This window comes from Mustela putorius, unplaced genomic scaffold (assembly GCF_011764305.1).
Source record: "Mustela putorius furo isolate JIRA1106 unplaced genomic scaffold, ASM1176430v1.1 tig00003845_pilon_pilon_pilon, whole genome shotgun sequence".
Taxonomy (NCBI): Eukaryota; Metazoa; Chordata; class Mammalia; order Carnivora; family Mustelidae; genus Mustela; species Mustela putorius.
In genome coordinates, this window is record NW_025421998.1 from 53,800,714 (window position 1) to 53,828,578 (window position 27,865).

Genomic DNA, 27,865 nt, shown 5'->3' on the forward strand with positions numbered 1-27,865 from the left:
CACCCAAATATCAGTTTAAAAAGGGAAACAAATTATTGGTCTCCTGGGGCAGCTGCCTGATCTCTGGGGCCCTGGAGAGACAAGCAGAGGCCAGGAGGTAAAGCACTTGCATGCCCCTGAGCTTTTGCTCTATAGCCTGGGGCGCTCTTGAAGGATTTTTGAGCTGGGCAGAAGCATGATCACATTTGTGTTTTAGGAAACAAAATTTTTGAGGGCAGTTTGGAGATTTTATGGGGGGGCATTCATGGGACTGCCGGTGATGAGGGAAGGACACAGGGAGAAGTTGACTGTAATGACCAAAAGACTGGACAGCAAAGGTCTGAGCACAGTCTCAGGGACAGGATGGGGCTGCTGGTGGAGACACTGACACACAGGGGGTGTCCAAGTGGGGAGACAAGATGGCCGTCACACCATGGACTTGGCCTGGTGGTGTATCACCGTGAGATTCCCCCAGAGAAAGGGACCTCTGAATTACATGATGCCAGAGACCCACTGTTGTCATAAAACTTGGGAAAGATCTCGCCTTTTCTTTAAGTTTTCCATGTGGGCTAATTATTTTTGATACTTGAATCTTTCTTTCCTTTTTTTTTTTTTTTTTTTTTTTTTAAGGTTTATTTATTTGCGAGAGAAAGAGAGTGAGAGCAAAAGCAGGAGGGGCAGAGGAAGAGAATCTCAAACAGACTCCTTGCAGGGCACAGGGGTTCGCTCTCACAACCCTGAGATCACAACCTGAGCTGAAATCAAGAGTCAGGCGCTTAGCCAACCGTACCACCCAGGTGCTCCAAGACTTTGATTTTTCTGCTGCACTATTTTTGGTTTTGTTTTTGTCAGCACTGTAAGAACAAGTGGTCCACTGCAGAGATTTTCTCAGAACACGATCATTTTCGCACAAGTTCTAACTAGAAATTACAGCCCCTAACCACACACGGACAACGCGGGACCCTCCAAAGGTCTGTGAGCGGGAAAGGGGCCTTCGGGGAAGGAGTGCTCAGTACCACTTCCCGGGATAGCCTCTCAGGCCAGCCGGCTCCCGGCTGGGAATGCCTGTGGGTCTTCTGGGAGAAGAGAAGTCCAGTGAGGAATGCCCGGCTTTTCCACCCTTGCCACTCACAGGATGTCGGAGTGACACCCAGATGACTGCCCAGGGATGTCAGAGACAGCCCAAGGTATTGGGAGCAAGTCCACAACAGACAGACGTGTTACTGTCTTCCTAGGGGAAACTGCCCAGGCGCATTGGGAAGATCTGGGACGTGGTACAGTTTTAGCAGGAAATTAATGATGAGGTGGTGTGGCTGGCCAGCAGGGAAGGGCTAAGAAGAGTTCCCACCCTTCCCCTCCCCACTCTCTCCCTGGAGTGCAAGCGTTATGCTAGGATGGACCGGCAGTTCCTCTACCCCCAGGTCAGGGGTGGCTGCAGAATTTACTCCGGGACTGCTGCGGGGAGGAGTGTAATGACCTGCTGGCAGAAATGCCCTGAAAACTAACCACAGGGACAGCTACCCTACCCACCCCCTCCCCGAAGACCTCCCCCCAGACAGGGTGGGGGAGGCATAATGAGGAGCCACAGTAGGGCTGAGGAGTAGGTCCTGTTCCTCCTGAGCAAACATCATGTCAGGGTAAGAAAAACAAAACTGAGAGCCGCGGTTGTACCCGGTTCTGAGTGTGGTTGGAGGAGGGTGCTCAGCTTGTGGCCCCCAGAGCCAAGGGCATATGCTCAGCCCGCACGCTTCTGCATAGCACGTCTGTCTGGCTTGCTGGGTATGCCTTCCTCATGCTGGGAAAGGATGCTGGCTGCTTCTGCTAAGACAAAATTGTGCTGTCTTCTGGAACAGGGACACTTTACCAAAGAACATTAGCAGGTCTAAAGCTTTAGGAATCTTGTTTGTTTAATGAGCAGAAAGCAAATACACAGGTGGCTCAGTGGGGATCCAGAAGACTCAGAGAAGAACCAAGCCAGCCTTGGAGCTCTCCGTCCTTGAAGTAGGATTTTGTAACGTAAGCACCAGGGTCAGGACCAGAAAGTTCATTTTGAAGTTTACTAATTTGAACAGGAACCCTTTTCATCCTCCCGGTATGAGCAATCCCAATGAAAGGAATCTCCCAACTATCGGGATAAATGGGAATTCTGATTTCTTCTGTTCCCTTCCAAAGCTGGAGCGGAGGGCTTCCCTTCTCCTTTCTCTCCTGCCTGGCTCCAGACTGTAGGCCTGCCCCCTGATGAAGTGGTTATGGATGAGGACAAAGGCACTGGGGCCCAGTGGTTTTCCCCTAGCTGCTCCCTAATCCTCTCGGAGGGAATGCGCCCCTGCTCTCGCCTCTCACTTTCCCTTGGCACCAGAAGGGCCACTTCTGGGTGTAAGAGTCCAAGAACATCATCTTCTGGTCTTTTTTCTCACATAAAGACAAGACCTCTGCCTGGAGGTGTGACAAGAGGTAGTTTCACCCATGAGGTGTCTGCAAGCCAGGATGACGGCCCACACACTGAGGGAAAGCACAGTTTATCAAGAAAGAAGTGTCCTGGGAGACTTGTCCTGGGAGACTTAGGCTAAATTCTGCTGAGGTAACAAATCATCCCCAAACTTCAGTGGCTTCTAATGCCGATGTTTTATGTTTCTCTCAAATTACACGTCCTTCACAGGCTGGAGACCCAGGCGGAGGGAGACACCTCTTCCCCAGAGCAAGTAATTACCCCTGTGCTTCACCACCCCATCCACAGCTTGGTGCGGGCCGGGCCTGGAGCTTCCCTTGGTATCTGGGTTGATGAGGAAAGGAGAAGTCCTGATCCCACTTGAGTGCGGTGACAAGGGTGACGGAATATGAGAATACCGATGTCATTTCCTACACAGGGTCTTAGGTCCCCCAATACCCTATGGCAGCCTGGGAACCTCTCCACCTACTTGTGGATCTTTCAGCGAGCAAGTGATTTCTGGGTCCCAAACAGTGAGGGTCAGGACACAGGCTATGGAACCCACAGACGTAGCAAGAAGCTATGAGGCGCGAACAGCATCTTTAACATAATCTTATATTTGGAAAAGCAGTTTTTAAAAAACACTTGAAAATACAAGATAGGGTAACAGTGACTTACATAAGTTTTCACCTTATATTGCTTGGGCCATTTTTTACATATAAATTATTGCTTACTAGCTTCGATAAATACACAGCACAGTCATATACACAGAAGCAGAAAGCATGATGTAAGGAGAAAGAAAATACTGTTAATGGCAATTCTGGTAATTCCACAGATGTTTCATATTCACCAGCTCTTATAATGGTGGAAAACTATGAAGTGTAGTCCCTGAGAAGTTAGGTAGACACCCTGATTGCGGGTTTGCTATCTTCTAATTGCTAACGCAAGCTGACGATGTCCCAGCAGTCCTAATTAACGGTACGTTAAAAGGCGAGAGTCCTTGCTTCAGGGCGTCAGTTTCATCCCAGTATTTAATAACCGTGTCATACGAATACAATAAATAGGCTATGCAAATAAATATTACTCTGCTAAAAAACGTTTAGTATATACAGCTTTGCTTTATACAGTAGTACAATTTCATCTAACTTTTTGGCAATTTTTAAAAACTTTTCTTCCCCCTACAAGTTTTAAGCACGACGGCCCACTCACTGAGAAGCAGGCTGAAATTCTATGGACATCTCTTTGAAGCATTTAAAAGAAACTCCATATTAGACAACTGCAGTGGGCAGTTGAATGTTTTTGCCTAGTTTCTGAGAAGCGTGGATTAGCTGTGCCATTCCGGAATGTGAGGTCTGGGACCTGTGCTGTATGTGACGGCCCTAACAAGACAGGGGGCTGGGATTGGGGCCGTGGGGAAGCTCAGCTCCAGGGGCCAGAAATCACCAACTCCCTCTTTCATTCAACCGTCTCTCTCCACTCAGAGGCTTGCGTACATGGCGCAACACCATCTGCCAATCGGAGGCCTGGCTTTTTGCTTTATTCCTCATCCTTGTGACTTCAATGTAAGCTCCACCCACCTTGCTTGCAAACAGGGGTCTAGGAAAATCCATTTACTCCAACTTCATTAATGATACTAACAGAAAGTGAATGTAGGTCATAGTATTTAGCACTAGAACCAGTTGGTACAGATTATAACAAAAAGTGAATTTAAAATGTGGTAGCCTGTGGAGCATCTGCAAATATGGATGGAGAAAAGTTTCCAAAAGGTTGCCATTTTGCCTGCAGGAACCTGTCCTGAGCTCACTTCCAAGCAGGGCTGCTTTGCTGGGCTGCTGACGAGTCCACGGGCCCGCAGGACCATCTGGAGGTTGTGCTCTAGCAGCAAGAACCTGCTGACAAGTGCTCACGGGCCACTTGCCAAGGAAGGTGGCCGATAACAGGTTTTCAGAGTGAATGGAGATCTTAGGCAACCACAAAATCTAAGACCTGGGAGGGAGTTTCAACATCTTCATCTGTGCTTCTAGCCAGAACAGAACCTATTACCAAGAGATGTGGGCAAATATTTGGAAAGGGAATACAGCCCACCCCTCTTCACAGGGGACCTTGCAGTCGGACAGCCTGGCTTAGGGAGGGCAAGCTTCACGCTGAGCTAAGTGTGGTTCCCATGGTTCCACCTTCAATTCTTGAGTTCCAGAACGAGGTCTTCACAGGGCTTTGGGAACTGCTGAGCTGCTGATGCTTGGGAACTGTCTGGAGACAGTTGTTCAATTTCAGAAAGATTTGAAAATTCTGACATCCAGAAGGCAGGGATGAGAAAGCAAATGTAAACCACACAAAACCCTCCCTTACGGCTGCGGCCGCCCTCACAATCGCGTGGCCACAGCTGGAGAGGGCTGGGGGCAAGATCCCCATTCCCCCCGGCCTGCGTCTGCCCATACCGGGGGGAATACTGACTGCACCACCGGAAGGTGTTCAAACGTGGTGCACGTGTGGATGCATGTGGCTGCGTTCGCATCGGAACTGGGATCTGAGTCGCAGAAGCTATGCTGAAACCATTCTCCACTGAAACCAGGTCCTCAAGAGGTAATGCTCTGGTGTTTGCATCGGAGATCTGATGTGAACAGAGGTAATGCTAAAATGTGCAGACGATGTCAAACCAGCCTGAGACGATTGGACTGGCCACATGATCCTCCTCCCTAGTGCAGAGAAAAGGTCTTCGTGCTGTCAGCCCACGCTACCTCCAGTAACTGCCAAGGGGAGAGCTCTCACCTTGCTCGGCCGTGAGAGGAGCCGGTCTTCCCTGGTTCGCTGGCTCTCATGTCCTCCAGGGTCTCAGTCCATTCATTGTCTCTGAGTGGCCCACTCCTGGAGGGTGCCTTTCTCTTACAATCCTGTTAGTTTTCAGGCCTCAGGTTTCCACGTGCAGGGACAGATGGCGTCTCCTTGCAAGTCCTCCCCCCAATTTTCTCCACACGGTTCCTTTCCATGACCTCTCAAGCTCATGTGATTCCCAAGCCCAGGAACCAGCGCCGCCGACAGGGTGTATCAGCCAGCCTCGGGCACCGCCGTCCTAAGGTGTGGACGGGACAGCGGGAAGCAGTTCTGTGCGGGCACCTGAGGGATGAACAGGAGGAACCCGGAGAATTCACTCGCGTGAAAAGGAGGGCCGAGGACCTCCTCCGGACAGGCATGTGGCTGGCAGCACCGGATCTCACTCTTGTATCCCACACACTTCTGTTGTTCACGGGAAGCTCAAGGGTAATCCTCTAACCAGGTCTTCAGAATAACAAGAGGTTTTACTTACTAGCAGAGCCAAAATTGTAATAAAAATAGACTAAAAGGTTCTTAGACTTTTGGGGGTTAAAAAGACAAATTAGAGAAAGACTCCAGGCCTTGGCTGGGAGGTGGACTGCAGGACTTCTGAGTGTCCAACATCAATCAGACATCTGGGTATTTGGGGCTTCTTATTTGCTGTAAGATGGGCAGTCACTGGTCACCACCTTGCCCTTGTCTCGGGAGTGCTAAGTGTTTGCCACATCGATCCCACTTAACCTCCCTGTGCTGGCTGTTACCATTCTGTACTGGGGCAGAGGAGCCTGCTGGAGGCCAGCAAAACCCCAGGACATCATCAGGCACAAGAAGGCAGACCTCTGGGACTCTGTTACCTCTCTGAATTATTACCAAGTGCCTATCCTTTATCAGGCACTGTGTGCTTTTCAAAAATCACGCTGTTTCCAATAATAAATGTGAATCTTCTTGCATATGTGAAGAAAATCCCCAGAAATTAAACAGCGAGTCTATTTCTTACAAATGATTACTATTTTTCCTTATTGGCAAAGCAATGCAGCCCATAGCTGCAAATCAATTGGGCAGAAATGCATTTCCCCTGCAAGCCTGCATGGATAAGTGATTGTGGATACAAAGAAATGCATGCCTTGGTATTTCCATTTTGGAGATCAGAGCACGGATGCCAGCTGGTCCTCACTAACTTCCTAGACAGTGGCTTTTGGTGATATCACGGTTTGTACTGACATCGGCCACTCCTTTTCCCTGGAAATTAAGAGATGCCATCACTGTCTTTATGTGTTCAAATGAGCTGCTTTTTGGACAGCCTATAAACAGTAATCTACCACCAGGCGAAGTAAAACTCTTGTCTCACGCACACTCATACTGACGTATTTGATCACTAGGACAAGACATGCTCTCGTCTTGACACCGGCACATCTCAAGATCAAAATTGGGTTGGATCAACAATGCAGTCGTAAGAAGCCAGACTTCTCCACTTCAAGCATGCTTCTGACTCTTTTTCTGCCTTCTTGTTCTGACAGCAGCTTGGAGAGGCCTCTCCCCATCTCGGGTGGCTGACATCACTTCCTGAACATGCTTGGCTTGGCCCTCCTGTGTGTGTCTTATGCTGATAAAACTCAGCAACTTCTTTTCTCACAGGAAAGCAACGTGCTCAGCACTGACATGCCCAGAGCTCAAAGTGCTACAGTTATGGGGGAGGCCAGCTGAGGGGAGAGGGGGCAGCTCACACCCGGGGCTCGATCCGGTGGGACAGCTCAAACAGGGCCTGCTGGCTGTCGATGACATATAGGTGATTAACGTAGGATTTTAACTCTTGGTGCTCCTTTGGAGACATGTCACCTCCTGCTTTTTGGAAGGGGGAAAAAAAAAAGTCAATCTCCTGAGAGCAGAAACACTATCTCTAAATACCAATAAAACCTCAGGCTGAGGCTGAGGGCACATGGACCAGGTAGCCTCTAAGTCACACACCAGAAGGGAGATCCTGATCTTCACAGTGCACATGCTTCTCCAGCCCAGGCTCGGGCCTCAGCTCAGGCCATTAGACTGGCAAGCTATTCTTTTCACTAACATTCATAGAGCACTTATTACCTCACATTATCTAGTATTTAGCAATTGCGTCAGTAGCCCCCCTACAAATGGGAAGCAGCAGAGACACACAGCCAGTATGTGACAGAGCACGACTGGTGCCCAGGCCACGTGGCTCCAGAGTCCACATTCCTGGTCCCACGTCACGGTAACTGCCTGTCTCAATGGCTATCCCGGGCTCTTTGAGCTCAGTCTGGAATCGTCAGAAGTTACTGCTCATCTGCTCAGCACACGGACACAACAGTTTGCTTGTGTTTAGATGTTGTATAATTCTTTGGCATCCTTACTTTTTGAAAGAATTAAAAAAAAAAATAAGGAAATATTTGAATGAAAAGGTATCACAGAACTGAACTTAAGGGGGTTTTCTCCTCCCAAACCCAGGGCCGTTAAAAGCCTGAAGGGCCGTGAGAATCTCTGGCGCCCTGTGAGCTTGCAGGCACACGCCATGCTGGTGACAGCTCTGATAAGGGGCCTGAGACAAAGCAGCCCGGACAACGGGGCAAGTCCACTTCCCAGAGTCAAAACCAAACACAATCCAGAAAAAAATCTCCCCAAACCTCAAGGCACTGGAGTCTGATTAAACCGCTTGAGAGAGACAATGTCCCTGAGAGACAGTGACATCATGTCCTCCAGCCTCATGGGGTTTCAGATGGGAGCAGCAGCAGTGGGCCTGAGGAGAAGGGGTGTGCAGGGGGCTAAGAATTCTAGAGCAGCAGTTTTTTTCTCTGGGTGAGATCCATTTTTTTCCTCCTCTGTGACACCCGTGTTTTAGAAGGCTTGTAAGTCATGGGTAGCTTGTCATTCCTTAAGGCTTAATGGCAAACAAGGCTTCCCGGTTTCAAAGAGTTGAAGTATCAGGAGTTAACGTTTTTATCATTCCACCTGTTTGGAAGTGACCCAAAAGTGGTATAATTCTAGAACACCTTCTCTGGGAGACACTGAAGAGACTGCTTTTGGTTTAGTAAATACTGGTTTAGAAAACAGAGTAGTACAAAATAATTTTGTTATTACTTTTTTGACCTGAAGATAGCAGAACGAATGGTTCCAACCATGACCAGTGTGACACCTGCACGGCACTCTAATTTTTAAGTGACTTGGTTCATTTTATCCCCAGTGCTGACATGGGTTTACTATGACAATATAAACTGTCACACTTAACCCCACTCAGTCGCCAACCCAATTTTTAAAGATATATAAGTAGAGAACACAGAGTTATGCTTCACGTTACGCACACCTACTCCCTGGCGACGGGAGGTTCAAGACAGGGAGGAGGCCCCCAAGCACTCTAATTTTTAAGTGACTTGGTTCATTTTATCCCCAGTGCTGACATGGGTTTACTATGACAATATAAACTGTCACACTTAACCCCACTCAGTCGCCAACCCAATTTTTAAAGATATATAAGTAGAGAACACAGAGTTATGCTTCACGTTACGCACACCTACTCCCTGGCGACGGGAGGTTCAAGACAGGGAGGAGGCCCCCAAGCCGTATGGCCTTCCTGCCCACCCTTGGAGAGTCTCTTGGTCAGGGAGACAAATGTCTCAGAATGAGCTGAGTACCCATCAATACTTGGGAGGCCGAGGAGGAGGAAACAAATAGGAACCAACGCTCAGCAACATTATGCTTGTCCATTTGAATGAATCCCCAGGACGCTGTTATCACTGTTTCTATGGTAAGTGCCTCCACGGTGTGCTTTCTGCAGAATTACTTATGCACCTATCAGGTGGCAGTAACGGATGGAAGTATTTTAAAAACTTTGGTCCTGTATTTGTAGCTCTCCCTTTCAAGCAGAAACTTCGTAATTTAAACTGAATTTCCATTGCTTTGTTGGGAGACAATACTGCCAGCCAAGACCAGCTGGGACCAAAAACAAAAAAAATTATTAAAAATATGCACTTATCCTTAGGAAATAGGACTTTGATCTTTCTGCTTCCTATTTTGTGTCCTTCTGTATTGTTGAGAAAATTATAATGAGGATGTTTTACTTAAAGCTTTATTTAGTGGCCAGCTTTGATTTCTAATTATTGAATTAAACTTTGTAATTTTTTTTTCATTGCTCTTATCTATGGAATCTGCACAAGGCAAAGAAAAGAGGATGGATCAGGAAATCCGGAGGGCTCCATCTGACTAATGGCTGAATGGGTTAACTCTCCGAGGCTCTGCTTTCTGCTCTGCCTGAGTGACCTCCGTGCACCAATCACCAATACCGGGGTCAGGATGTCAGTGCCCATGTGAACGCTCCTTGAACTCAACAAAGTTATTTCCTTCCTTCCTGCAGTGTTTTAATGCTATTTAAACATAGTGTAAATTATGCTCGAGGTTTAAAAAGGACTACATATTCCTACATATGTTCATCTCAGTGGGGGAGTCCATAGAAGTGCTCAGAAAAATACATTTTCAGTGAAAGGCAACTCCAGTCAGGAAGTTTTTGTTGGAGAGGAGTAAAAATTCTGGAAGGCTGCTTTAGTCGCTTTTGGAAACTGTGTTCCTGTTCCAGGAAGGCTCCAAGCAAGGAGGTTAGGGACAGGATCACCCCTGATAAACCCACTGGTAATTCGGAGCCACGGGACAAGCAAACAGACTTTCTGGGTCAGGGGTGCAGTGGGGAGCCTCTGATTGTCTAAAGTCACTCTGTACAGGGAGACCTACTGCCGAGAAAGGGTAAAAAGCTGCCATAACTTGTCTTCCTCTGCATCCCTAACAGGCAATGATGAAATGAAAAGAGAATACGGCATCTGCATATTACCCTTTATAATCGGTTTCAGTACATTCCCACTGAACACTTGGGATTGGCTCGTGGTCTCTCCTAAGCTTACATTCTGTGCCGGACTGCCAGTACTCACCAAACTGATTCGTCCTGCAGTGTCTCAGGGTTCGGACAGTGTCGGCAATCATGTGCTGCAAGGGAGAGCAGAAACCCATCAATGGGAGAGTTATTTAGGGTGCTGCTGGGGTAGCGGTGTCTCCCGGGATGGTAGGATTTTATAGCCTTGGGTAAAATGGAGGGGATGTATTTGGAACTGGACTGTAACTGAGAACACTGAGCTTGGCTTATGAGATATTCGATCTTCTTCTGCAGAAACAGTGCTTCCAGCTCGGGCTGCACAGAGTCTAACCGAGCCCAGGGTTTCCACATGCCATGGACTAGGACAGCCCTTTGCTTACACAGTGTTGGCAAATCCAGCACCCCCAGCCCCGTCTGCCTGTCTGAATCTGCACAGGCTTTTCACTTCTGGGGATGTTTTGGTTGTTCTCCGTGAAGCCTGTCTGAGATTCCCCTTCTGAGTCTGGGAGGCTCCTTCGGACAGTACAGATCGGCCTGTGTGGTCTTCACTGCTCGGGATCTCTGCACCTCCTCTAGGCCAGGTGCCACTAGAGGGCTCTGCGTGCCCAGCACCTGTTGTATGTCACACAGGGATTCACTCAGACCTGCTGAATGCAGGTAGGAATGTGGGTGGCATCAAAGACTCAGTATCACAAATCAAGACAGGAAAAGAGTCACAAAAGTTGAACATTTTCTAAAACCCCAGAATCATTACACAGACCATTTTCTGTTTATGATTTACATTCCCTCCAACAGTCTTCAGGATTTTGCTTTAATTCTTTCTCTGAAGTTCTAGCTGATCTGATCAGTTCATGGCTGCCTTTGACCAGCTCCCACCAGCTCATCCTCAGGTACCTCCAACAGTCTTCTAGTTCTCTTGTTTTTAGTGTTCCACCATGAAGGAGAGAGACAGCATTTAGGACACCATTCTGCACTACTGTTCCTCCCCTCCGGTTGCTAGAATCATCTCCAAACACTGTTGCTATCATGTTCTAGTCCTCTGGAAAATCCACAGTGACTTTCTCATTTGGTTCATCTCAAAATCCAAACATCAGGGGTGCCTGGGTAGTTCAGTGGGTTAAGCCTCTGCCTTCAACTCAGGTCATGGTCTTAAGGTCCTGGGATAGAGCCCCAGATTGGGCTCTCTGCTCAGTGCGGGGGCCTGCTTCCCCCTCTCCCTCTGCCTGCCTCTCTGCCTACTTGTGATCTCTTTCTTCGTCAAACAAATAAATAAAATCTTTAAAAAAATCCAAATATCATCCTATTATTCTTAAGTCAACATTATCCATTATCTGGTCCTCCAAACCTCCCTAAACATGTCATCATCTTTCTTGTCCTGCGTGTACATACCAAGCAAAGGTTCATCCATTTACAGCAAGCCCTTAATGAATGATTGCTAAAAGAATAATATGAGTACAAAACTTTTTTTTAAATTTAATATCCCTTAGAACTGTAGAAACTTTATTTGAACATGACCTACTTATTAAATTGTTCTCCACTGTATTTCTAATTTATTTCTACTCAATAGTGAAAAATTAAATAGGGCAGTGATTAGAACAGTAGCTCAGTCTGCCTTTGTAAAGGAAATGAGACGTGACTCATGTCTGTGAATGTATTGTTAATGTTTCCTTCCCCAAATGTGACCGCTCTTCCCAGGGCAGGTCTCTTGTTCTAAGCTATGGTGTCACATTGCTTTCTATCGTATGCCACTCATGTGGCTCTCGGGAGCCCTGGGCAGGTGCAAGGCTGAGGACTGAATGCCACAGGGAAACCTGGGTCCTGGGCCTCATCTTTGGCTTTCCCGATGCAGGAAGGAGGAGGAGGAGGAATATCTGGTAAAGGATGATACTCTATACATGGAAAAGAGAAAGTGTCTGTTTCTTGGTTATTTAATAGTTCAGGGGTGAAGTGGTTAGAGCTGCTGAGACAGCAGAGGGCACGGCGGACAGCTCATTAGACCCAGTGTGCACATCGGGGCCCTCGTGTCATTGGCCGTCATGTGCTGGCCTGTATCAGCCAGATAAAGAAAATGCACTGAATTATTTGCTAGCTGGCATAGGCTAATATCCACCATGAGGAATTGGCTTCTTACCAGTTAATTCAGTTATGTTCTATTGGTTCATTATTGTGAAAGATGATCCTGCTGTAGCTTAAGCGAAATGCTGTTCCTTGCTAAGAAACATTCCTTCGAAAATATTGACTCCATTAGGAAATTCAGTTTCCTTCTCCAGCATCCAAGTAGGAGACAGGGCTGTGTATAATGTAAAATAGATTTCTGTCCTTTGAAAAAATGTGAATGCACCCTGTCTTCTCTGTGAGAGGAAGGGGGTCAGCCCGAGGTGGGCTGCATCATTAAATGCCATCTACTTTGAGGACCAGGAACTCCCCAATATTACAAAATCTGCTCTCTTTAGCAATGATGTGCTAGCAAGCACCTAATGGATGCACAGGGGTGCTAGGGCCCTGCTCTTGGTATGTATACCTGTGTTTCTTTCTTTCTTTCTTTTTTTGGTGGACGACAAAGCAAAATTTATTGAGCAGTAGTTCAACGCTCCTGAAGGGGGAGGGGACCCGAGAGGACAGCCTTATAGCTGCATTGATTTTCTAGCTGTCTTTTTTTCATAAAGTTCTCTTCAGGAATTTTAAATTTAAAAGAGAGGGGTGCCTGGGTGGCTCAGTTGGCTAAGCATCTGCCTTAGGCTCAGGTCATGATTCCAGGGTCCTGGGATCGAGCCCCGCACTGGGGCTTCTCCTTGTGTCATTCCCCCTGCTTATGCTCTCTCTGTCAAGTAAATAAATAAAATTAAAAAAAAATAAAATAAAATAAAATTCAAAGGAGAATATGATTATTTATATATGCCATGTTATTTCCTTAAACCATCTTAAAGAATTAAGATGGAGGGGTTCTCTGCTCAGTGGGGGGGCCTGTTTCCCCCTCTCCCTCTGCCTGCCTCTCTGCCTACTTGTGATCTCTACTACTGATTCTAACAGATTCTACTGATTCTACTACTACTGATAGCTACTGATTTTAACAGAAGGACTATCTATTAGACTTTGTTTTGTTCCCTATGGTCAGTCTGAAGTCTTTTTTTGTTTTGTTTTAAAGATTTTATTTATTTATTCGACAGAGGAAGAGACAGTGAGAGAGGGAACACAGGCAAGAAGAGTGGAAGAGGTGAACAGGCTTCCCGGTGAGCAGAGAGCCCAATGTGGGGCTCCATTCAGGAACCTGGGATCATGACTCGAGGGAAAGACAGATGCTTAACCAACTGAGCCATCCAGGTGCCCCAGATTTTACTTTTATTTTTCCCTGTGGTCACTCTGAAGCGTTGACACATCTGAAAGCAAGACCCTAGGCGACATGAGCTGCATTAGGCGGCTTCCACTGGCATGTTGGAGAAAGCATGGGAAACCAGAGATGCTGGTCAGAGGGAGAGAGAGGGCTGCAGGGATCTTTCCGCTGCTCTCTCCCATCTGGGCTTTTATCGAATTGTTCTCACACTTTGCTGGCACCATCTGAGGACCAGCAACACAATGAGCTTAACCAAACCACCAGTTCACTTTGGGGAGAAGGTCCACCGCCAGCCTGCCCTCAACAATCAACAAGAGTCAGCTTATGAAGAGTGCGACTGCTCTCTCGCACTCCCTCTGAATCAGAGGGAAACTCACTAGACCTTTATAGGGGATTCCACTCAGTGTGAAACACCCATCCCACATCTTCACACATGCTCTCCAATGTTTGTTGGGCATTCTTAACCAGATGTGCAGGCCAGAGTTTGAAGGAGATACTAATTGAAAGCGTCATTTGCTTGAAATCATTTCATTAATATCACACACTGGGGATGAACCTACACAGAGTCTAGAATGTCAGTACCTATAGCCTTTGGTTGCAAAGAGGTGCCCCATGGTCTTTAGAACATAACAGAACACTGATGTAGCAGAAATCTCAAAGAGTAAGTATCCAAAAACCCCACTTTGAATATACATTTCTGGCTGTACTGGTTTGACTGTAGAGTCTTCTAACTGAGCTCTGATTCCAAAGCAATTGCACTTAAAATGTTACAAACCCATCCACTTTAATTTTTATTAATTAATTAATTTATTTAGATTTTACTTATTTGACAGAAAGAGTGATCACAAGCGGGGGGAGCACTAGAGGGAGAGGGAGAAGCAGTTTTCCCTGCTGAGCAGGGAGCCCAATATGGGGCTTGATCCCAAGACCCTGGGATCATGACCCCAGCCAAAGAAAGACATGTAACCAAATGAGACACCCAGGTGTTCCTAAACACATCCACTTTAAAAATAACTGGGCACAGAGGCACCTAGGTTGGGGAGTCGGTTAAGTATCCAGCTCTTGGTTTTGGCTCAGGTGGTGATCTCAGGATTGTGAGATCGAGTCCCATACAGGTCTCTGTGCTCAACACAGAGACTGCTTTAGATTTTCCCTCTGCCTCTCCTGCTCACGCTCTCTCTCAAATAAATAAACAAATCTTAAAAAAAAAAAAAAGGCACAAACCTATCATCCTCCAGTGATTAAAATGGAGCTATGACAAGATATCCCAAGATGTCTACCTCCCAGATTCTAGTATTGTGGATTTTCAAGTTGCACTGCGGTTCTCTGCTGCCTCACCCGCTGTGCAATGAGTTAAGCTGACCATAAGAGCAGGGCACTTACAAGGCAAAGGTCAGACTCAAACCCCGCCTGGACTCATCAGTGTGTACTGCTCTTTGGTCATGGTCTACAGCCCCTGTCTCCCTCAACCTGCTGTCACAGGCCTGACCTTGTCTCATAGGGAACCGGAGGTCAGTTCCTGAAAGAGTTCACACAAACCCATTATCATTGCTGAAAAGGTCACTCAAAGGGCAGGATCTCCAGACAGGGATCACTGGTATCATCTCTAACTATGAAGGACAGTCTCATCTGTGTCACTAAGGTTGATTTACCAGACAGACTCATTCTGGGGTCAACTGGGCCTCTTTGGAGCACTCCCATTTGATTTATCTGGCTCAGTTCTAGCAGGCCACCCCTCCTTGGCCCCAGGCCATTCAGAAAGGTGAGGAGGAGCCTACCATATGAGAAAGAAACCTGGGAAGGTCCTAGAAATAATTCAGCAAGAGGCCTTCTGGTAACTTGCAGGAAGGGACTAACTAGGAACCTTTCACTGGTGAGCAGGGAGGGCCCTATGCCAGCGCTGCAGCCTCCACAGTTGTGCACCGTTCAAGGGCTGGCAGAGACATGCAACCTGCCCTCACACTCACACGCTCCCAATTCCACCTTCATATCCGAGTGGGGAGCACTGGAGACAAACACACCTCCCCAGAAGCTTCCTCCTGAGCCTCGGGAGCCGTGTACACTGAGACACGGAGCGATGCCTTTCAGGCAGTCAGGCTTAGCCTCCTGCATGCAAAATTCCTCTTGACAGAACCTTACGGTTTTACTTCTGGTTCAGTAACACACCTTCCACCTCTGACAGAAACGTAATGAAGTCCCATTTTCAAGCCCAAGAAGCAGGTTTTCATATACTTTGCGAGTCTTGTGAGCACCCCCATTTTTAACTGGAATACATTTTCGTGACAATGCATAACATGCAGCAAACGAGCTCCTGCAAACCACCGTGATTTCAAAGGAGAAAAGTACTTAAATCATTTGTTTCTTGGAGCAAGAAACAAAAGCATACACTTTCCTTACAGAAGGGAAAGGGGAGAAATAATGAAATTTACATACCAGTTTTTCAAAATTGACGAGATTATCCAAAAATGTTTTATTTCCTTCATGAATAAATGTTACATCTGAAAATTAAAAACAAGATATATGTGCTGTTAGGAATGAGTCAGGGCTAAGGAGGTCTAGATGCAATACAACTTATTAATTTTTCTTAAACATTGTGCATTATTCCATAAATTTGATGAGGCAACCTGGAATTGAATCTATATGGTATTCGATATGAAAAGGCATAATTTGTGTTTGTGAGTGTGGGAAGAGAACATAAACGAACATATGCAATGATATATTATGTACACAGTGAAGAGCCTGACCTCAACTTAACTAGTATAACTTAACCAGCCCACTAATTTTTAGGCCAGAACATTGAGCAGGAAAGAACTACATAGCCAGAAACAGAAGAGTTTTAATATCTTTGTGTTTGCTTTTTAACAATTCCTGGCCAAGTGTATGGGGCCTGTTTTACCTAAAATGTTAGTGGATCCAGATGCAGATGTTTCAATTTAGATTTTTGGTTCCAAAAACCAGTGCCCAATTGTGTATCAGAAAGGGATAAGCCAGAAAATGTCAGAGTTTCTGGCCCTCCTTGATGGGTGCAAAAAAGCATCACTGACAAAAAGAACACAAGGAAAGTAGGATGAAAGTACATTTTCAGAGGCAGGGGAAGTTACACTTGGTTTGAGCCTCACTGCATTTAAAGTGATAGAAGATACTCAAGCAAAAATCTCCTTTGGATGCAAAAACAAACAAACAAACAAACAAACAAAAATCAAAAACCAAAAATCAGAACTGAAAAACCCAGGAGTCCCTCTTCAAGAGAAAGGGATTTGGGAATCATTTAAAATAAAGATAGCAGCTGAAGCTCAATGAGCAGTGACTCATAAAAACTCACATCACAGGGTCCACGACTGAGCACTAAGGGAATCCTCTAAAACAGGAATCAAAATAAGAAATATATTACGGTTTAAAAAGCCTGCAAATAATCATGTTAGATCACAAATGTGGAGGGCAGAGATGCCTTGGTGGCTCAGTCAGTGGGGCGTCTGTTTTCAGCCCCGATCATGATCCCGCGGTCCTGGGATTGAGCCCCACGTTGGGTTCCCTGCTCAGCGGGGAGCCTGTTTCCCCTCTCCCTCTGCCTGTGGCTTCCCCCTGCTTGTGTGCTCTGTCTCTCTGTCAAATAAATAAAAATCTTAGAAAAAAGAATTAAAAACAAAAAGCAAAAGTGGAGGGCAAACCAAATGAAAACTACCATGTTAAAGTAAGCTGACATTGGGACGCTTGGGTGGCTCAGTGGGTTAACCCACCCAAGCGTCCCAATGTCAGAATGATTCTTGGCATTGATAGGGACGTTCAATCAGAGTAAAAAAGGACTCCTGAAAGCCTCCTGGGTAATTGATTGTTATGAGCAACAATTTCCCAAAAAGTATTCAACACTCAAAAAGTAAGGATGTTGCTGAATTTTTCGGGGTTAGTTTTCAACTTAAGAATTTCAAAGCTAGGGACGCCTGGGTGGCTCAGTTGGTTAAGCAGCTGCCTTCGGCTCAGGTCATGATCCCAGTGTCCTGGGATCAAGTCCCACATCGGGATCCTTGCTCAGCAGGGAGCCTGCTTCTCCCTCTGCCTCTGCCTGCCTCTCTGTCTGCCTGTGTTCGCTCTCTCTCCCTCTCTCTCTGACAGATAAATAAATAAAATCCTTATAAAGTAAGCTGACATAAAAGAGGGAAAAGAACAGCCTTAGATTCCTATAAATAGAAAGAGAAAGCATTTGCATCTAATCAAGACTTTCATTCTGGGGGTCCCTGAGGGGCAATTATGAGCTAGGTGCTCTGGAAACCTGCCTAGGATGCATTTGGCTGCTGAGCTTTGATGGCCCACGAGGGGGCGACACGAGTTACATAGTTACAGGATACCCTGATAAAAATCTTTCCTCAAGCCATCCCTTACATACAGCTTCCAGTACTGACTGCAAAGATTTCCTAGGATTTTCCCCCTTCTTTTAAAACGATGTTCTAACAGGAAAACGATTCACAATTATACGGTCATCTGACAAACTCTCTGGTTATTTTATTATCTTTCAAGACTTTGCTTTCAAAAAAAGAACTACAAGCTTTCATTCTATGTCACAATATTTAGAAGACAGTAGTCCTGGGTCACCTGGCTGACTCAGTCAGAAGGGCATGCAACTCTTGACCTCAGCGTTTTACATTTGAGCCCCACATTGCGTGTAAAGATTACTTAAAAAATAAAAAGATCGTGGGGTGCCTGGATGGCTCAGTTGGTTAAGCGGCAGACTTGGTTTCAGCTGAGGTCATGATCCCAGGTGCTGGGATGGAGCCCTCTGTCAGGCCCCCTGCTCAGCGGGAGTCGGCTTCAGGATTCTCTCTCTCCCGTTGTCCCTCCCCAACTTGTGCACTTTTTCTCTCTAAAATAAATAAATCTCTTTAGAAAAACTTAGAAGACACTCGTCAATGCAGTTAGCTCTTACCTTTTTGGTGTGACAAATAAACGCCATGTGCACCTATCTACACCACACACCACCTAAAAGCCTAGCTTCCCCTAACTCCCTGAGACCTCAGGTCACAAACGCCCTCTCTGAATCCCTTGGTCCATTTCCCCAGTGTCACATTATTGTCATCCTCTCACCGTGTTCCCAAGGATAATGACAAGGACTCATGACAATAAGGGCCCTTATCTGTATTAAGAGCATTAACAAAAGACTGTAAGGTATAGCCCCAGCAGGACAGAGTGTGAAGAAACTGTGGGCCAAAGACCATGCACTTCTGGCTCACGATGACAACTCTGCTCGTCCCAGCCGGGATTCAAACCCAGGGAGCCTGGTTCCTCTCACCACTGTATCTCTCCAGGAGCTCGAGCTGAACAGACTTGGGCATTTCTTAAACCCATCAGAGCCGCCTTGCCAGATTTATGGCACAGGGAGCATGTCAGCAACTTTCCACGTCTTCCCTTGGTGGCTCCCTCTCTTCCCTCCAGCCTGAGGTCTCTTGTCTTCTTGGGTGGTCTCACTTAATCCCAGTGGCTTGGAGGCCAGGCTCATGCTGGCCTGAGAATAAAGGAGGGAAGGTGCATTTGGCCAGGTGGGGGGAGAGAGGCTGGAAAGGGCTGCCACCCAGAAGGGGGTTCAAGGGGCTGAAGGGTTTGATGCAGGTGAATGGCAGGTGTGTGAAGAGGAAGGTAGGAAGGTAGGAGGAAGATAAACCAGTAAGTGGAAGGAAGGGAGGGAGGGGGAGAGAGAGAAAGAGAAAGAAAAAAAGAAAAGAGACAAAGAAAGAGAGAGAGACCTGGACTCTCAGAACGTTAAGTCTGGGGTTGTGAAGCACTTCAGGGAACCCAGCAAGCAGAGTGCAGGAAATGAGCGCTGTTCATCTGAAGACACTCAAACATTCTCCAAACACTTCATATAATAGAACTACTGGAGGAAACGGCTCCATTTGGAGATGACAAGTAAGAGGAGGAAGAAATGTACAAGCACCCTAACATTCCTTTGATTTAAAAGCCCCTGCAAATCTGCAGTCATCATCCTGGCTCTGAGATACACACACAACCCCCTAGAGGACCTCAGTTCACACTCCCACACCTGTTGATAGTCACTCTGCTGGAAAGGACTACCGGCTCCCCAAACACCGCATGATACACACTGCTGGGCTGCTTCTGACTCTAGCTGAGCGGGATCCTTGCCCCTACACTTATTTAGGGTTTCCCATTCATCCACTTTCTGAATGGATTCCACACCACAGCGGGGGGTAGGGGGTTTATGGGGGTGGGGGGATGGATCAAAAGGCAAGAATTCAACAGGAAAGTTGATGAAGAAGGACCCTGAGGTTAAGTGCTCACTTGGTAATCTGCATGCTTACTGGGAACTGACCGGCTCACAAAAGGAAACACGGGAGGCCTAATCCTTTGTAACACCCAAGGAGTTCAATTTGGTCCTTTTTCTCTAATAGCAACCCAAAGTGGGAGGAACAAGGGGGAGAGGGGTGAGTTTTCACTAAAAGGCTGGTTGTTCTAAAGTAGTTTATCTCAACTTTAAAAAAATTTTGCAATTAAAAAAATCCCCAAATTGACGTTTGTTTTTTTTTCCAAAATGTTTTGTTTTAGGCATGATATACACATATTTTAAATTTTCACCCTATATTCCTTTGGAAATTATTTCAGATAAAAATGGTAATTTGAAACAATAAAGTGTAATGATGTTTATTTTTATAATGACAAAATATTTGAAAAAGAAAACTAAGTGCTTAAACTCAAGAAAGCTTCTAATGAAAAAAAGAAAAAAAATGTTTAATTTACTAGAGTGAATGTATTTGCAGAGAAAAAAGGGAAATTTGTTTTGCTGCCAACAAAGAGGTCTAGATAAACTCAGTAGAGCAGAAAATTGCATCCAAGCTAAGATGTAAGTCTGAGACACTTGACTGCGTTAAATATTTTTTGGGGAAAATCACAAACATTCAGCAAAAAGCACTGCTCATATCTAATTAAGCTAAAGGGACACTGTCAACTAATTTCTTATTACCTAAAAACTTTTTTCTCAAAATTTTTTCTGCTTAAGATTCGTTTCTCTCCCAGATCTGTCCTCATTTCCTGTTTCCCACTTGTGTCTAAAGGATTCTGTTACTTTCCACCTGCCGCCCCCCACTCTCCACAGGAGACCGTTTCCTTTTGCAAATAAAAACTGTAAGCCTGAATAAACCTTTAAATTGTTATTTTGGCATTACAATCTCTCCCTATTCCATCCATTTACATTTAGCAGAATCTTGTCAGTTTGAACGAAGCATCTGCATGCCTCAGTTGTGCTAACAGAGTATTGTTTCAGGAAGATTCTTGCTTTGTACGAGATGCAGAGTGGTTGAGGAGTGGTGGGCTCAGAGCCTCTCAGTGATTCTGCAAGCTCTGCCTGTTCTGGAGAGAGGCTGAGGAGGGAATACAGGCGTCTTTGCCAGTGGGGGCAGTGATGGGGTTGGGGTGGGCTGGGAGGAGAATGGCAGGGCCCTCCAGCAATCCGGTTTCCAGGCAGCCCATTTCCAGAATAGTATGTCGGAGTTTAGTCACTGGGGCCAGACCCAGCAGAAAATACAAGCCTCTGAAAGGCGAAGGCTACATAATAAAGTCTTCCTATAAAACCCCTTGGAAAGTATTAAAATATGGCTCCAAAAACAAAGACCAAATCCCTTTTTCCTGGAAAGCACATAGGTAGGGTATATACTGAATATTAGTAGCACAGGCCAGATTCAAAAGAACTTCCTTTGAATGAACCCTCTTGGTTTGAAAGAGACTACTGAGATCTCACTAGCGAATTTAACTAACGTGTTTCGGGATGAATTATTTGGGGCTCTTCAGAAGAAAAGTCAGCGGACCAGCTTGCAGCTGTCACATACTCTCCTGAATGCCACTCCTAGAAAGACAGCACCTTCTCCCCCAGTCACAGACTTTACTGCCAGGGGGTTGACCATAGGTACTTCTCACACAGCAGCAGCCTGGCAGTTAGCGCTCCAAAATTTAAGCTGCAAACTCGGAGTGTGATCTCTCTCTGGGTTTTTTCTCCCAGCCTGGCTGAAGTAAGTGGATGGTCAACTCCAAGAAAGTAAGCCTGCACTTGAGAGCAGAGCAAAATAAAAGCACTGGTGTCCAGTGCCAAGTTCTGTGAGTCAGGTGAAAATGCTTTGGTATCTCTCTGAAACAATTAAGTATTTCAGTGACCTCAGAAATAACTGAGCACTCGCAAACCCATCTCAAACAAACACGGTTAGGTCTCAATGTCAAAATTACTCTGAAGAAATAGACTAAGAGTCTCTCTTGCTCTTTTTTTGGCCCTGTACAGTTAGAGGGATACATTTCTGCGGATGGAATTGGATGGCATAAAGGAAAGACAATTGTTACCTTTAAGCAACAGGGGCATGAATGGGATTTTGGGTGGTTTCATCTTTTTGAATGCATCTCTGTAGGCTTTGTGATTCAGGGAAGGATCCTGCCGAACCAAGCAGATTACAAAGAGAAAGAAAAATCAATGTGCTATAGAAACAATTCTAAATCCACTTTTGCTATACAATTTGAACATGATTTAGATATCAAGAGGTTCTTCTTCAGAACAAAGTAGATAAAGGTTTCCTAGGAGAATAAACTCACTAAATTAGGGCAGGAAATGTAGGCAATGAATAAAAGTCAACTTATTGGTTTACAATAATAGGAAATGACTGCAAAAGAGAGGCACCTTTTGATTGCCTTATTATTTTCCTCAAATAGGTTCTTTAAGCACAGTTTCCTCTGCATAATTTCTATCACGAGGTAACCCCAAAGTCTTTTGTTAGGTACAATGCAAAGAAAAACCTTCCTCATAATGCATGGACAATGCACAGAAAAATAAGAGAACGCTGTTTTCTTGTGTTCTGAAAAGCAACTCGACATTTTAAAAAATTTAAACCTGAGAAATGGTACGAAGGAGAAAAAGGAAAAAAGAATCATGCATAAGACACTGCACCTTCCATTTATACCAATTAATTTTGTAGACGTTGAAATGGACTATATACTTAAAAATCTGCACTCTGCAAATCATGTCAAAAGGACCATTCTCACTACCTTTCTCCATGGAGAGGAAGAAGCATTTACTGTCAACTTCTTCCTTCTGTAGGAAGGAAAGCTACAGTTTCAGGTACGAGTGATCTAGTCTAAGCTACCAGACACGGTAGAGGGTCATGAACAAGGCAATCTAACAGAAATTCGGCACTATCAATTAATTTGAAGAGTAAGTCCCGTTTGGCTCACTACTTACTGTTAAACTTTCAAGTTCAGAGAAAAGTTTCTTAAACTTCCCAGGGATTTTCTAAAATCAAACAAACAAAATACAAAAAAGAAAGGTCAAAGAAGTCTGTTACTTTCAGAGGAACCAAGGGGGCAACGTTTATTAAGCTAAACTTCCACATGTCACGTATCTGAACACAAACACCTCTATCCTTTGGTTTACCCTGACTGCTTCTCACTACGCAATCTTCCTCATTCCTTAATGTGACACTCCTTGGGAATGTTGCTAAAAACAGTTTAAAATAGGTCATGGCTACGTGACTCAGGAATCCAGCTGATTAGACATTCCACACGCTGGTGATTTTTTAATACAGACTAGGATTTCTGTTCCAGATCCCACCTTTGGCGAATGCTCTTGTCTTCTTACGTCGTCTTGCTGAGTGGGAAATAGTAATATTGGCTAGCATTTTTTGTCGAATTGATCTAACTGCATTTCACAGCAGAGGGCTAAATGGTGAAAGGCCATAAAAACCCTAACGGACACAGCCTGCCTGCCAATGGGCAGGAGAGCTGAGCTGCAAGGACCACCCCCACCAGCAGGTGGCATGGGAAGTCACAGAGGGTGGAAACACAGGCTCTCCAGGGTAGTCAGTGGGTCTGAATTCGAATTCCCACGTTGCCCTGCTCCAGCTGGGTGGTTTGGGGTGAGTTTCCACTTGCCCTCCTGGGGTCCAGCCTGAACTGGTCCCGTATCTCCTTCATCACCACATCCTCTGTTCTAATTGGTCCAGCCCATTCTGGATCCACCATGGGACAGATGTTCAGGGCCCTGCCCATAGGAGGCCATCTACATGCCCACGAAATGCACACTATTTGAATTGAATTGAACTCTTTCTCCTCTCAATTTCTACACATCGAGGCTTCTTTCCAGGTTTAATTCAAATTCCATGCCCCTCCGACCCTGGGTGGCCATTAGTGTCCCTCCAGCTCTGATGGACTGTGGCATCGCTTCCTTTCACCTTATGATGCGCACGCACGTCTTGTTTGCTTAACCGGGGCAAGCAGGCCTTTCTTTCCTTTTCTTTGGCACCCCTCTAAGGAGCACTGACCCTGACCCTCAGGTCACCCCCGTGCTTCCCAGTGGAGAATGGCGCCTGATGCAAAGAAAGTGAAACCCCAGCACACTGCTCGGAGCCCTGTGCTGACATCTCACGTCAGAAAAAAGAGAGTCGGCCTGTCTTGCAGGAGTGAGAATAGGGAGCCACGGAGAGAATGGAGTAGTGACAGGAAGTGAGGCTGAGGGGACTAGAGAGACGCAGAGACGCTAAGGAGAACGCACGAGCACACGCAGGTCAGGGCCATCAGGGGGCAGGCTTGATGGTGAAAGAGCAGGGCTGAGGGAGAGAAATGGTGCACGCAGTGAGGTAGCCAGTCATCAACAGGAACAGAGGGAGACAAATAGAAGCCCAAAGACAGGTGATGGGGCCAGGGGAAGGGCCGGAGCCCTCTTTCCTGTGTCTGGCCACACTCAGGGACTCAAGTTCTAAGACACAGACTCTAAGGGCCTATGTGGGAAGAGCTGAGTCCGTGTCTCAGAACTTGAGTTGACTTGAGTGGGCCTCTCCATCTGAGAATGCAGGCAGCCTTCCCCGAGCAACAGGGACACAGGCAGAGCCCAGACTGGGGAGGGGCTGAAACTGAACACTGTGGGCCTTCTTTAAAAAATAAGAATACAAAACTACTGTACTTCTGCAAATTTTACAGAGATATACATCATCCACATGAACACACTGCTGGGGGCTGGGGGCTGCAAGACAGAGGCCTGGAAGCTTACATCCATTAGCATCTCAGCAAATCTGCTTCTGGACACCTGTCACCACTTCTGAAAGGACCAGCATGGGACTGGAACCACACAAGCACGGCAGCAAAGCAGAAAACGAGCTGTGGAGCATTTTACAATTTTTACCTCCTTCATATATGTATGTTCTCTGTATGAAAATATGTATTTCTTGTATTGGATTTTATATAACTAATAGAGCCATTCTGAAGATGATTTGATTAAAACAGTCCAACCTGACACATAGATTTTTAACTTTTTTCTTTCCTAGTAGTACTTACCTCATTTAAACAATGCAAATAAATTGATTTTGAAGAACGGCTTTTCACGGGAACATTTCCCATTCAGTTTTCTTTATCCCTCCCCTCCCCCTTTCCATGTAGACCCCCAAGGCTCACCTCCCAGGTCTGCGACAACCGGCTCACAGAAGCAGTGTTGAGACCCATCACGATAGCAAAGAAAGAATTCAGGTTTCTCTGGGCTTTGCAGCTACGGAATAAAGAAAGCACAAGGTACTTGGAGCAACATCCTTTTGCCAGATGGCTGCAAAAGATAAAGATGCAAAGGCTCTCCTAGGCCACAGAGTTCAACGTCCAGGGTGGCATGGGACTCCAAGGCCAACACACACTGAATGCCTTTGTGTGTGTGTTGGGGGGGCTTGGCAGTGTCCGCTCTGCTGCTCCTCACCAGGTAACAGATTCCAAACATTCCGTCTAGGAAAAGATTGTGCTCCGACACCCTCTGGACACCTCAAAAGATTCCTCCTTTTAAACAAATCTATTTTGGGGATCCCTGGGTGGCTCAGTCAGTTAAGTGTCTGTCTGCCTTTGGCTCAGGTCATGATCCTGGGGTCCTGGGATCGAGTCCCGCATCAGGCTCCCTGCTCAGCGGGGAGCCTGCTTCTCTCTCTTGCCTCTGCCTGCTGGTCCCCGTGCTTGTGTTCTCTCTCTCTGACAAATAAATAAATAAAATATTTTTTAAAAATTAATAAAAAATCTATTTTGGATGATGCATCTACAATTTCAACCGAAAACTCTTCAATTCATGTTTCTTTTAATATAGCATACTCTTTTTTAAATAAAGATTTTATTTATTTATTTGGGGGAGAGAGAGAGAGAATGAGAAGGGGGAGGGTCAGAGGGAGAAGCAGACTCCCTGCTGAGCATGGAGCCCCTGATGTGGGACTCGATCCTGGGACTCCAGGATGACCTGAGCTGAAGGCACTTACCCAACTGACCTACGCAGGCGCCCTAGCATACTCCTACTATAATAGTTCTCTTGTCCCATCTCTCTGTACCTAGGATGCTGTCATTACGCTTCGACAGACAAGCCCCTCTCCCCTCACTGGTTCAAGCTCCCCCTCCCTCAACATTCAGATGAATTTTCTTCGCTATCCGCCATACAGACACTGTCCTATAGGTCTATGTAAAATATGGCATGTGTTGTGGGGGTCCCATTCCATATTTCTCATTTAGAGGAGAAAGGAGGAAATAAAATGCAAAATAAGATCACATTGAGCTCCATTCACTCTGTGAGATGATCTGTTCTGCATTACGTCAGTCATGCCCTTCAATCTAATCGGTCAAAAGTCCACTGGTTTTCAAAGCCTGCGGAAGGGGCCTAGCCTCCCAGGTCAGCCAGGGCAGCCTGTGGGTTCCAGACACTCCTTTATCTGCAGTGTTTTTTTTTAAAACAAACAAACAAACAAACAAAAAAATACTTCTCCGAGCCAAGTTTTTAAAGTTAAGGAATTCCTCTAACATGATAAATATGAAGTCATATGAAAGTGAGCAACAGCAAGCCGGGGCAGAAAAAGTGCCAGCTTGTGCCAAACGCCCTCCGTCCCACCACATCCCCACTGGGCTCATGAGGAACTTGGGGACAGTGGATGTGTAACTCCCGAGTCCTGCCTTTTCAGTTATACTGTGTTAGAGTGTGTATTATGAATTCTCCACTACCATCATAAATGGCTGTACAACTTCATCAAAAACGTTTCATGATTTGCTTACTTATTCCCCTATTGTTAACATTCAGGATATTCTCAATTCAATTCAATACAGAGGGCTACAAAGAGTATCTTCGTGCATAATACTTTTTAACTGGATTTATGGTGCTTCTAATTAAAATTCAGTCATTCATGACATGATTGGTCCAAAGCTATCTCGACGTTAAATGTTCTCGACACATACTGAAAACTGTCCCCCAAAATGGTGCGGCCTCCCGGTGGCACAGGCTGTAGGGGAAAGTATCTAGCTCAGAAACAAGAGAACGGATAGGGCTGTTTCCAGGTCACACACATAGTTGGCTGTGCCTGGCAGGTCCTCCCTACACAGCTGCTCCCAGGGCCAGCCTCGGGGGCTGCACACTGCCCAAGGACAGCTGCGCCTGGGCTCCAGGGCAGACAGGGCCCCACCAGGGAGCATGTGGCAAACTCCATCCCCACCAAGAGTGGAATGTGCAAAGGCACTGTTGCCTCCACACTGAGGGTCCAAAGCATCTGGGCTAGACACTGTCCCAGAGGCCCCTCACCGCGGAGCCTCCACAGTCATGAGCTATACCCCTCGGAGTCTTCCTTGCCCGGCATCTGGCCCTGCCTGCGACTTGCAGATCAGTGAGGGGACCGGAAACTCAGTCTAACTGGCCCCTTTATCTGCTTTCTACCAACTTGCTCCTGGTGGACACTACTTGGTATGTTTCTCTGGGTCAATGATTTAGAAAATCCACTGTTTTTGTATATTATCAGTGACGAAAGGCATCTATTACCTGGACTCTGCTTCCCTTTCTGTCTCCTCACCTCCTTCCCCAGCCAGAACAGACATGAGGCAGCTCTAAGGCTTGGTGTGCTGATGGGAGGTTCCTCTGTGGAGAGGCTCCTGTGGTCGGGGAGAACCATCCCGCCCCTAGGCCACAAGCACCTCTGTGGGAGGCTCTCTCTGACTCCCAGGTCCTCCCACTTACTACAGGACGGAAGCCCCGTGGTCCTGTGATTTTTCACTAGACATTAGGTTCCTCACAGCTAGAGGATATATCCATTCATTTTTATATTCTGCCCATCACCCAAATACCCAGTATACAGCAAGCCTTTCGGACAGCATTTGCTGGCGTTGAAAACAAGACTTTTTGGGGATATGGTTTTATTAATATTCATTTTAAAAAGGTTTATTACACCTCTTTTTATTTGGTATCATTTATCTGTCTGGAATCTCAGAATTCTCATCTTTTTATCTTTAAGCTTCCATAAACAATTTTCCTAACCCAGATCTCTTTTGTAGTCATACTTACAATTAAAAAAAAAAAAGCACATATAACTAACTTCTGAACCTATAAAAAGAACAAATACTTTCTCTAGAAGACAAATTGATAAGAGTACAAATATTGGATACCAATCCGGTCTGGAATCCTTTGTTACCAAGGTTCATTCAT

At 46.0% G+C, this 27,865-nt stretch overlaps 1 protein-coding gene across 2 annotated transcripts in view; it reads right to left on the minus strand.

Annotated features, from left to right (window-relative positions):
• Window positions 1-3,003: 3,003 nt before the first annotated feature.
• The window catches only part of RAPGEF5 (Rap guanine nucleotide exchange factor 5), a 223,277-nt gene continuing 198,415 nt past the window's right edge, over window positions 3,004-27,865 (minus strand). The window contains exons 21-26 of one of the 2 annotated variants that reach the window (XM_004743361.3): window positions 24,841-24,931; window positions 22,637-22,687; window positions 21,748-21,835; window positions 15,853-15,917; window positions 10,147-10,201; window positions 3,004-7,060 (exon numbers count right to left, since the gene is read on the minus strand). In XM_004743361.3, coding sequence (XP_004743418.2) covers window positions 6,939-7,060; window positions 10,147-10,201; window positions 15,853-15,917; window positions 21,748-21,835; window positions 22,637-22,687; window positions 24,841-24,931 — 472 coding nt within the window. In that variant the 3' untranslated portion in view covers window positions 3,004-6,938. The remainder of the gene's footprint in view (window positions 7,061-10,146; window positions 10,202-15,852; window positions 15,918-21,747; window positions 21,836-22,636; window positions 22,688-24,840; window positions 24,932-27,865) is intronic. The other variant, XM_013051672.2, reaches the window with a different exon arrangement.